The sequence below is a fragment of the Onychostoma macrolepis genome, chromosome 02 (genome assembly GCF_012432095.1).
Source record: "Onychostoma macrolepis isolate SWU-2019 chromosome 02, ASM1243209v1, whole genome shotgun sequence".
In the NCBI taxonomy this organism is placed as follows: Eukaryota; Metazoa; Chordata; class Actinopteri; order Cypriniformes; family Cyprinidae; genus Onychostoma; species Onychostoma macrolepis.
Window position 1 is genome coordinate 26,781,065 of NC_081156.1, and position 11,908 is coordinate 26,792,972.

Consider the following 11,908-nt stretch of genomic DNA (forward strand, 5'->3'; position numbering starts at 1 on the left):
TGACAGGAAGACAACACAGGAGGAAGGAGCCAGGGAGGAAACCAGAGGAACCAGGGCGGATCAGATGGAGAGAGGAGCTAGGACAGAGACAGAAGGGACTTGGAGCAGGAGGAGCCAGGCGGGACCCAGACTGCAGCCATGATAGCGGCCCACGGTGGAGCCGACGGAGGGAGGAGCCATGGTGGAGGAAGGGCTGCAGACTCCCGGACGACTGGCGATGGCGGCGGAGTAGGTGGTGGTGGAGCCCAAGGCGGCAACAGAGAGCCGAAGAGCCAGGGTGAAGCCAAGGATCCGGAGGGCCAAGGTGGAGCCGGAGGCTTCGGCGACCGAGGTGTAGGCGGAGATCCGGAAGGCCGCAGCGGAGCCGGAGCGACATAGGACTGAGGGGGAGATGGAGGAGCCCAACGGAGCTGGAGGGAAGGAAGGACGGAGCAAAACTGGAGGAGTGCAATCCCGAGGTGTAGGTAGGGGGACGACTGACCAAGGCGGAGCCGGAGGGACGAGGGAGCCCGGCGGAGTTGGTGGACTGACGGGCTCCAGTGGAGTCGAGGGAGCTGGAAGCCATGGTGGAGCCGCTGGGTCGCAGGACCGAGGCGGAGTCTGGACCTCGGAGGCTGAAGGCAGAGTAGAGGGATCCTCCAGACTCTACGCCAATGGAGCTGGAGATGGGCAGTTGAGGGTGAGCCAGAGTTGAGGGTGAGCAGAGAGGCTGACAGGATCCAGCGGAAAGGGAACAGGTCTATGAGAGACGGTGGGAGAGGGAGGTTGGGTGGGATATTTTCCCAGGCTAATAGTTCAGGTGACAGCTGAAGGACGAGTATCCTCTTTCATCATCTATGTGAAAGAGGAAGTGGGTTGTGTGGCTAAAAGATACTGTAGATTTTCCACTGCAGTGTTATCAATAGTGCCCCGGCTGTTGTACACCAGAGTGCTGCTGAGCAGAACAGCCAGACAGAAGATCCAGCCGTCATTCTTAGAGTCTCCCTGAAACATACAGTGTTTTCAGATCAAAGCAACAATACAACTTAATACTGTTCCTTCTGAGGTACTAATGGCAAACTGAGACTGGGAAATTATTAGTAGTAGTTAGTGACTGTGCTCACCTTTGCCACGTCCCCAAGTCCCTCTGTGTCCAGCAGCACAAGAGTGTGTGCTTTTTTTATTGGAGAGAGGGACACACCACATCCGGATACCTTTAGTCTTTGATTCAATAGTGCTGCTGAGAGCAAAGCCTGAGACAATCACATTATTATTATGCAGTTACTGTTTTCAGATGTTCTCATTATCATATCAACATCTACTGCACTTGAGAAAGACTTCAAGCATTTTCTCTCACCAGACTGTTGTCCTGCCAGGCGGTTCATAAGGTAAAACTTCCCCGTTCGATAGAGTCCCACCACAGACACCACCACCACCATTGATCCTATCCAAAATGTCTTCGGCCTCTTTTCTCACATGCAGCTACCCAATTTCATCATTTTCAATTAGACACACTGGAGCTGACATGTACTTCCTACAAGACATGATCCTCCTAAGTAAAAACCATACACACAAAATCAAACAGACTTAACGTACAGTGTCAATATGAGTCTGAGTTTCAGCATAGCTGTGATAAACTGCAGCTAGGCTGGGCTGCATTATGGTATTACAGCTCTTGATTATGTAGTATTTTAGTCCGTGTGTAATGTCTCTAAATTTGCTGCTGTAAATGTAGGCCTGCGTAAACAACTGCACCTACATACAGTTATAGAGAAACAGCTAAACACATCCTCTGCCTATAAGTTTATTATTCTTTGCTCTATTCATGCTATTGATTATGACAAATGCACTGTCACTGGCCTATCCGTAAAGGAGGAGTCGAAAGTGAAAGTGTTTTCAGATTCAGTTCACACTGACAAAGAACAGCTCCATTAGTTATCTGAAACCCTGCACATGGTCTCTGTAGAATAATAAAACGCATGCATGATTATTTACAAAGAAATTTCATTCCACAGTCATAACTTTTAATTTGTTTTTTTGTTTGTTTTTTGTTATGGAAGCCCTTTCCATCATCAATTTGCATTTCAGTTTTAATTATAGCCTTTATACATTAGTGTTATGGAAGACCGTTTCCACCACTGAATAAAAAAATAAATACATTTAAAAAAAGGTTATTGCGACTTTTTATTTCACAATTCTGACTTTAATTCCCCATTAAAAATCGAGTTCTGGAGGGTTAATTTGCACGTTTTTTGTTGGGGTTCCCCAGGTAAATTAGCATTGCAGGGGCTAAATATGACATTATTGGGATCGCCTAAACCCGCATACATGAAAAACAGCCCACGGTTAGTTTATAATGTTAACAGTTAATAAACAGTTAATGGCGCCAGTGTTATTTCTCCTGAACAGTGCTGAATGTAGCTATGTTACTGAGCTGACGGAGAACATTCGTGTGAAGGCAAAAGTGGGTTTTGAGGACGAGTCGGAAGATTTCATGCATGTTTTTCCATCGTTTGTCTGGGCTGTTCGGGACTTTACTCTGGAACTGATAAAGGAGGATAAACCAATAACATCAGACGAGTATCTGGAGTGCGCATTGAAACTCAAATCAGGTGGGAAAAAAAGAGTTGACATTAAATACATATAGAACAGTCTTTTACTAAAAAAAAGCCATCACAATTTTTGTCCTGTTGAAAAACATTTTAGAACAATTTGAACCAGATTACTGTGATTTATATGATGATATGTACAGCTAGTGAAACATTTGTCATAATTGCATACATAATGACTGTCTCAAAACAAATTTTCAAAATTTGACATCTTTCTTTATAACATTGAAGTGTCCATTGTATAGAGTAAATTGGCACTCGAAATGTAATATATAAAGTTTATAATATATAATATAATGAATAAAATATTATAGTTTTGGTCCTTGATTCTGATTATGAGAACAGTTCCTGTTTTTATTTGAACTCCGTGAGGCATGCACCTCTGTTGCTGTTTACTCTCACTGTCAGGGACTATTTATGTAGTGAAAGGTTGGTATTTACTATACTATTACCAGTAAAATATTAATACATATATTTTGCCTTTAATATATGTATTGTGTGGTAACCATTTTATAAAAGCAATAAGCTGCTGAAGCTGTGGTTTACAGTGAATTTAAGGTTTTTTTGGGGGCTTATTGCGTTAATATCTCATGATTCCATAATTATCGTATTTAGGTAGCTCACCTCAGATTGAGAAGTATAACCTGCCCCGCCGCTGTCTGCGCAATTTCTTTGCGGGGAGGGAGTGCTTTGTGTTCCCCCGGCCTGCTAGTACGCAAAACATGAGGAGAATGGAGCAGCTGTCTGAGAAAGAGCTGGAGTCAGAGTTCCTTGAGCAGGCAAACACCTTCTGCCACTACGTCTACAACAATGCAGAACCAAAAACCGTGAGTGGAGGCCGTGCAATTACTGGAACAGGTGTGTCCCTTTATGACAGTTGTTAATCTATTCTGAGAACCAATGATTAGTGGACCGTGTACAAAAGAACATACATTTGACTGAAGTATGGAGTTGTTTGCTGACAGCTCTGGGTAATCTTGCTGAGGTTTACGTAGAGGCGATACGCAGCGGGAAGATTCCTTATTTGGAGAACGCAGTGGTGTCTCTGGCTAAGATCCAGAACGTCCGTACAGCGGATGAGGCCCTGCAGTGCTACATGACAGAGATGCTCAGCATGGCTCAGCTTCCTATGCGCCCAGAAGAGCTGTCCAACATCCACACAGATGCAGAGAAGAAGGCCGTTGAAGTTTTCATCACCATGTCCTTCAATGACAATGACCAGATCTACCAACAAGAGCTCATGGTAAAGTAGCTGCTGACAAAAAAAATTAGGGACAAACAGGAAAACAGACAGATATAAACATGAAGAGATGGAGAGAAAGAAATTATCTAAACAGTGTCCTAATTTGCACACTTTCACTATGCACTAAATGTATTTATAATACACATACCATCAAACTGAACTAAATTATCTTTAAATGGTTTACATATTTTAATGTTTAGAATAAATGTGCAATGCATTAAAAGTAATTAAAGGAATTTTGAAATATGAACCTTCAAAACTTAGACAACGTAGTGCTACACTTGTATTTTTATAGTGAGTAAGTGCACAGATTGAAGTAATGGAGATTCAATCCATGTACAATATTCTGTCTTAATAACAAAATTTCTTCTCATGATTTATGGGAAGATTTATGATGAATATCAAGATATGTGCCAGCAGAATCATCAAGTGTCTGTCATGCAGTGTGAGGAGGTTCTGCATGAGGTGTTTGATAAGCTGGAAAAAAGCATTTCTGATGGATCATACCTGAGACCTGGAGGATATCAACAATACATAGACATGCTCACACAGCTGACCAATGACTACAGAGCAAAAACACAATTACAGATAACGGTACAGTTCACACACGCATGCTTTTATTGTGTTTATTTGTTCTGGAGAGTCACATAAAAGCACAGATCAACATCCTTAACTTGTGCGTTCTTCGGGGTCTTTTTGACCCGCAAATGAAGTTCGCTAAATTTAAAAAAAATGTTCTCTTTTTCCAAATGGCATGAGACTTTGTACGGCGGTCAACACTTTCTAGATGTACAAATAAAAAATTAAATTGGAATGATTTCTTGATTTTATGTTAGTGTGAAAAAAATAGTTGCACTTATGTATGGTCTTCGGGGTCTCTAGAGACAGGCAACAAAATTTAATTTTTTAACAAAATTATTTTTTTTTTTAAACAAATGTAATTTTACTCTGTTTATTAAAGTTTTTACTCCACATTTGTGTAGTTTTTTATAGACTTATGATATATTTTAAATTTATATAAATAAATTAAAAGACATTTTAATATAGGTTTGTATACAAAAAACAGCTTTTTATGTAAAATTCACTTCATAAAAGACCCACATTTCTAACTTTCATTCATGGGGATAACATGGATCATTTGACATGGTTTAGTGTAAAATTTTTGCCCATATTTTGGAAATTGCAGTTTCAAAATTAAAAAATGATCATTTTTACCACTAGATGGCTGCAGAGCTCCACTATTTACTATTTGCTATTTGACCAACTGAAAGATATCTTTGCACAAGTTTTCTTCAGTTGGATTCATATCTACATATTATGAAATCACAATTATAACAATAAAAATGATTTTTGTCAAAGTTTTGCATTTTTAGAACTGAGAAAAAAAATCTATTTTTCAATAATGTTACATTATGATTTGAATCAAGCCTCAACAAGATGTTACAAAGAGAAAGGTTGGAGTCTTTAGAGTTTATCATTTATTTCAATCATCTGTTTCATATCATTTTAAGTGTGTGTGTGTGTGTGTGTGTGTGTGTGTGTGTGTGTGTGTGTGTGTGTGTGTGTGTGTGTGTGTGTGTGTGTGTGTGTGCGTGCATTCGTGTGCATTGTTGATGTGTCAGTGTCACCAATTTATTTTTGTGGTGGTTCTGCATTTTGGATTATTTTATTTGACAAATTATAAGAAAGCAGTTTTATGGTCTCACAAATTTATTCGTGTGTGTGCGCATTGTCGATGTGTCAGTGTCACCAATTTATTTTTGTGGTGGTTTTGCATTTTGGATTATTTTATTTGAAGAAACCCTGCATAGAAAATGGACAAAATTCATCCTCAAAATCAGAAACAACACAGAACACACATGGACAGAAATGAAGTGGTACACTTCCAATATTGCAAAATGATCATGCTGTGAACACACACACACAGTCACACACAAACACAGAGGAATAAATTTGTGAGACTAAAAAAAACTGCTCTTTTATAATTTGTCGAATAAAATAATCTGAAATGCAGAGCCACCACAAAAATAAATTGGTGATACTGACACATCGACAATCCACACATACACAATCACACACACCAACCCACACACACACACACACCCACACTTTTAAAATGATATGAAATGGATGATTGAAATAAATGATAAACTCTAAAGACTCCAACCTTTCTCTTTGTAACATCTTGTTCAGGTTTGATTCGAATCATAATGTAACATTATTGAAAAATTGATTTTTTTCAGTTCTAAAAATGCAAAACTTTGACAAAAATCATTTTTATTGTTATAATTGTGATTTCATAATATGTAGATATGAATCCAACTGAAGAAAACTTGTGAAAAGATATCTTTCAGTTGGTCAAATAGCAAATAGTAAATAGTGGAGCTCTGCAGCCATCTAGTGGTAAAAATGATCATTTTTTAATTTTGAAACTGCAATTTCCAAAATATGGGCAGAAATTTTACACTAAACCATGTCAAATGATCCATGTTATCCCCATGAATGAAAGTTAGAAATGTGGGTCTTTTATTAAGTGAAATTTACATAAATAGCAGTTTTTTGTATAAAAACCTATATAAAAAATTTTTTTTAATTTATTTATATAAATTTAAAAAAATATCATAAATCCTCCAAAAACTACACAAATGTGGAGTAAAAACATTAATAAACAGAGTAAAATTACATTTGTTTAAAAAAAAACCAATTATTTTGTTACAAAATTACATTTTGTTGCTTGGGGGGTCTCCAGAGACCCCAAAGACCATGAGTGCACAACCCAAAATGAAGACCGCACAAGGGTTAATGCTGATGAAGATAACAAGAAAAAAGATAAGTCATGAAACCAAAACGCACACTATTTTTATGTGAATCACAAAATGAGAAATTCTGAAGAATGCACATGCTACTTTTTATGCTAACAATACTTTGTAATGATCAGGGCTGTCAAGTTTTAAAAAGAGCAAATGAAACGAATGGAAATAGTCCATATAACTCATGGACTTGTGCTTATATTTCAAGTTATCTGATAATATGCTTCACAAGATATGGAATATAGTACACAAGTCATCTGGGCTTTTATGGTAATTTTGGAGCTTGGCAGGCAGCCATGATAACAATGAACTGTTATTGCATGTGAAATAGCAGCATCAACATTCCTCATTAACACTGTTGGTTTGTTGCAACATGATGGGAACAAACCACTGTTCCATGAAGTATGGTTTGCTACAAAACAAAAAAAGATATTTTGAATGATTAGAAATGGCTTTTTTTCCTCCACAGAGCGAGAACATGTTGAGCAAGTTTTTGAAAGCAAAGGAAGAGGCTGGAAATATGATTCTACAAGCTGACCAATCTCTCAGCGCAGCGGAACAGGAGAAAGAGGGTACAATTCTAATCAGCTGCACACATTTCTATCATTCAAGGCTCTCGATAATACAGTTCAACAATTTCAGTCAGAGAATGAACAATAACTGACAGATTTTGTGATTGATTTATACACTGTCTTGTGTACCTACACAGATAAATTTAGTTAATAGATCTTTCTCTATACAGTGCAGAGATTAAAGAATGAGATCCTAGAGCAGCAGAAAAGACGCCTAGAGGAACACAACCGGTTACAGGAGCGGGCGTTTGAAGACATGCAAAGAACCCACGATGAGCATGTGAATCAGATCATTCGTCAGATGGAAAGAGAGCAGGAAAGAATCAGGAGGAGAGACAATGAACGAGTCCTGGAAGCAAAACTAAAAGTAAAAAGGGATACTTCCTCTGAAAACTCTCACATGATTAAAGTTGTGCTTTAAGGTGAAACCTGTGTTCCCAGATTTAAAGAAAATACTAATCACAATTTGGTGTGAATATGGAAGATTTTTTTTTTTTCCTCATTTAAAAAATTGTTTACTAAAGGTATGAATGGAGTATTATGTACAATATGCTTTTTGGCTTGAATTAATTGCAGAAGTGCTCAAGTTTAGAGGAACATTAATTGTATGTTTTATGAATATAAATTTAATGTCAGCACTGTAATGAATAAGGGAAAGAAAGGATTAAATTTAGCATTTTACCAGATTTATTAAATCATGCTTTCTTTAAATGCATATACACTGTAAAAATTATTTTTGAAGTTTTAAATAAAACTAGAGTGTTTTACAAGAAAATTGTCAATTCTTTGTAAAATTTTGTATCAATTTCTGAGTGATTTCATTTTCTACACCAATGATTTTTCAATGTATACAAAATAAACAAATGTAAGAGGTAATGTAGAACACATTTGTAGAAAGCCTTTATATGCAAAATACGTAGTATATGCATGACTTTCAGGAACAGTTTGACTTGGAGATGTTTTTGCATGATTAGATGTTAAACTGTATTGTCTTGAGTTTACAAACTGCTCTACAGACTGTTTTTAAGGTTTACTGAATGTGCTTATGGTCAAGTTTAGGATTAGACATTCTTTATTCCATTGCTGTTTGTGTTGCAGGAAAGGGAAGCTCTTCTACAGCAGGGCTTTCAGCAGGAGGCTGCTAGGATGCAGAGTGAGATTGACAGCCTAAAAACAGACATGAATAAACGGGAGACGTCTCAACCCTCCACAGTGAGCACGATTTTGGATGGTATCGGCACTGCAGCGACTTTTTTCTTGCCTGGCTTCATTCCTAAATTAGCTGGTGTTGGTCTGTCCTTGCTTTCAAAACGATTTTGAAAATGCATATACATTATTCACATACTCACCTAAAGACATATATTACCTTCTAGTACAGCAGGCATACAGTATACACCAATCGGGCATAACATTATGACCACTGACAGGTGAAGTGAATAACAACGATTATCTCTTCATTATGGCACCTGTTAGTGGGTCGGATATATTAGGCACTAGTGAACATTTTGTCACGCTGCTGCTGAACTCACTTCACACACAGTTAATCAATCTCTCTCTCTCTCTCTCTCTCTCTCTTTCTATTAACTGCGTTAATAACTACATTATCCTACTGTCAATGGCACAAGAGCATTTTAAGAACAAATCCTAAAGTCTGGAAGTACAACATTTGAACAATTTCTTGAGGTATGGTAACCATAGTATAAGCAGAATAACTGACTCTGGTCCATTGAATTATTAGAAAATAACGCACTCAGCTTCCTACTTCCCATCATTTCATGTGGTGTGCATTAATTTCTGATAATTCAACGGCCCGTCGTCAACTATTCCTTACACATACAGTGGGTACGGAAAGTATTCAGACCCCCTTAAATTTTTCACTCTTTGTTATATTGCAGCCATTTGCTAAAATCATTTAAGTTCATTTTTTTCCTCATTAATGTACACACAGCACCCCATATTGATAGAAAAACACAGAATTGTTGACATTTTTGCAGATTTATTAAAAAAGAAAAACTGAAATATCACATGGTCCTAAGTATTCAGACCCTTTGCTGTGACACCCATATATTTAACTCAGGTGCTGTCCATTTCTTCTGATCATCCTTGAGATGGTTCTACCCCTTCATTTGAGTCTGTGTTTGATTATACTGATTGGACTTGATTAGGAAAGCCACACACCTGTCTATATAAGACCTTACAGCTCACAGTGCATGTCAGAGCAAATGAGAATCATGAGGTCAAAGGAACGGCCTGAAGAGCTCAGAGACAGAATTGTGGCAAGGCACAGATCTGGCCAAGGTTACAATACGTCACGACTTAACTTAACTTAAAAAAAATTCTGCTGCACTTAAGGTTCCTAAGAGCACAGTGGCCTCCATAATCCTTAAATGGAAGACGTTTGAGACGACCAGAACCCTTCCTAGAGCTGGCCGTCCGGCCAAACTGAGCTATCGGGGGAGAAGAGCCTTGGTGAGAGAGGTAAAGAAGAACCCAAAGATCACTGTGGCTGAGCTCCAGAGATGCAGTTGGGAGAAAGTTGTAGAAAGTCAACCATCACTGCAGCCCTCCACCAGTCGGGGCTTTATGGCAGAGTGGCCCGACGGAAGCCTCTCCTCAGTGCAAGACATATGAAAGCCCGCATGGAGGACTCCAAGATGGTGAGAAATAAGATTCTCTGATCTGATGAGACCAAGATAGAACTTTTTGGCCTTAATTCTAAGCAGTATGTGTGGAGAAAACCAGGCACTGCTCATCACCTGTCCAATATAGTCCCAACAGTGAAGCATGGTGGTGGCAGCATCATGCTGTGGGGGTGTTTTTCAGCTGCAGGGACAGGACGACTGGTTGCAATCGAGGGAAAGATGAATGCGGCCAAGTACAGGGATATCCTGGACGAAAACCTTCTCCAGAGTGCTCAGGACCTCAGACTGGGCCGAAGGTTTACCTTCCAACAAGACAATGACCCTAAGCACACAGCTAAAATAACGAAGGAGCGGCTTCACAACAACTCTGAATGGCCCAGCCAGAGCCCTGACTTAAACCCAATTGAGCATCTCTGGAGAGACCTAAAAATGGCTGTCCACCAACGTTTACCATCCAACCTGACAGAACTGGAGAGGATCTGCAAGGAGGAATGGCAGAGGATCCCCAAATCCAGGTGTGAAAAACTTGTTGCATCTTTCCCAAAAAGACTCATGGCTGTATTAGATCAAAAGGGTGCTTCTACTAAATACTGAGCAAAGGGTCTGAATACTTAGGACCATGTGATGTTTCAGTTTTTCTTTTTTAATAAATCTGCAAAAATGTCAACAATTCTGTGTTTTTCTGTCAATATGGGGTGCTGTGTGTACATTAACGAGGAAAAAAAAGAGAACTTAAATGATTTTAGCAAATGGCTGCAATATAACAAAGAGTGAAAAATTTAAGGGGGTCTGAATACTTTCCGTACCCACTGTATACACACACACTCAAAAAAACTTTTTGTATAGTTGTTCTAGATATATATACACATACACAAAAACATATTATAGCCTTTATTTATTTATTTATTTATAGTTAGTTGGCATATTAACTGACAAGCAAGCACCAACATTTGTTGTGAGTTATGAACAAAGCTGTTATCAGAGTGACTGCCGCCTTTTCCATGAAACAATAAATGATTCACATAATCTGTGAATCCTAATGTAAATTATGATTAATATTATTTAGTCATTTAGCAGACGCTTTTATCCAAAGCGACTTACAAATGAGGACAACAGAAGCAATGGATTGTAGTATTAAAACAACTAAAAACGGACCCAAAATTACCTATACACATTTTAAAAATAAAGAAATTAAATAAAAATGACAAATGCATACAACAAAATTTCAAAACTCAACATTTAAATGAAAAACTAAAAATAATAAAGAACAAAAGGTATAAGAGTATAATAATGATTCTAACATAACACTAAGCCAAACAAAAAAACTACATGTGTATGTACAACCACACACACATACATGCAATATATATTATTTCATTTCCATTTAGTTTGTTGAAGTATTAAAATAACTCAAATTAAATAAAACTAAAACTTAATAAAAGACCTATACAGACATAATAAATTCAGACATAGTTTAACTAAAATTAAAGTAAATAACAAATACAAATCAAACGACAGTAGTTTATCAGTAATGCTAAAAAATAACACTGAGCCAAACACACATGCTAAAAAACAACAACTTACTTACACGTAGTAAGAAATGGTTATAAAAACTGAAACAGAAGTGAAAAAAGTAGTAGAAAAGAGGAGAAATAAAAAGTTATACTTATCCTTTGCCCGGTGGAGTCAATGGTCTTTACACTCTTCGGTCTTCACATGAGAAATTATCCTGCGAACTTCCAATTGACAGAGCAATATTTGGCCATTTTAAAATGATGACTTTGGCCTATATGTGTGTCTAGTTGGCTGACAAAACAAAAGCTTAGACAGTGAACAATAGTGTGGTACTTTGTGTTTAAAAGTTTAGCTAACAGACCAATGTTCTTAAACTGAAGAAGAGTGTATTCATCACTTTTTGTTTTTGTTTGCTTGTAATCAGATGAAAGAAACTCTGTTTATTTTTACAACTGAATGTAGTGACTGCAGTTTTCTGTGAAATATAATAAATATTTCTTGATTCAGGCTGATTACTGCGTGTTTTGAGTTTGAGCTC

The 11,908-nt window shown here is 37.8% G+C and overlaps 1 protein-coding gene across 1 annotated transcript; it reads left to right on the forward strand.

The window, feature by feature from the left end:
- Positions 1-2,359: 2,359 nt before the first annotated feature.
- Positions 2,360-8,533, forward strand: LOC131528553 (guanylate-binding protein 1-like). Its single transcript, XM_058757788.1, has 7 exons — positions 2,360-2,591; positions 3,204-3,446; positions 3,554-3,831; positions 4,213-4,425; positions 7,111-7,213; positions 7,384-7,580; positions 8,312-8,533. Exons 1-7 carry the CDS (start codon positions 2,360-2,362, stop codon positions 8,531-8,533), a joined length of 1,488 nt encoding a protein of 495 aa, XP_058613771.1.
- Positions 8,534-11,908: the final 3,375 nt, after the last annotated feature.

Coding starts and splice junctions, on each gene's coding strand:
- LOC131528553 (XM_058757788.1), top strand. CDS start 2,360: ATGGCGCCAGTGTTATTTCTCCTGAACAGTGCTGAATGTAGCTATGTT. Junction 7,214..7,383: donor AGCGGAACAGGAGAAAGAGG/GTACAATTCTAA, acceptor TTCTCTATACAG/TGCAGAGATTAAAGAATGAG. Junction 7,581..8,311: donor TCCTGGAAGCAAAACTAAAA/GTAAAAAGGGAT, acceptor TTTGTGTTGCAG/GAAAGGGAAGCTCTTCTACA.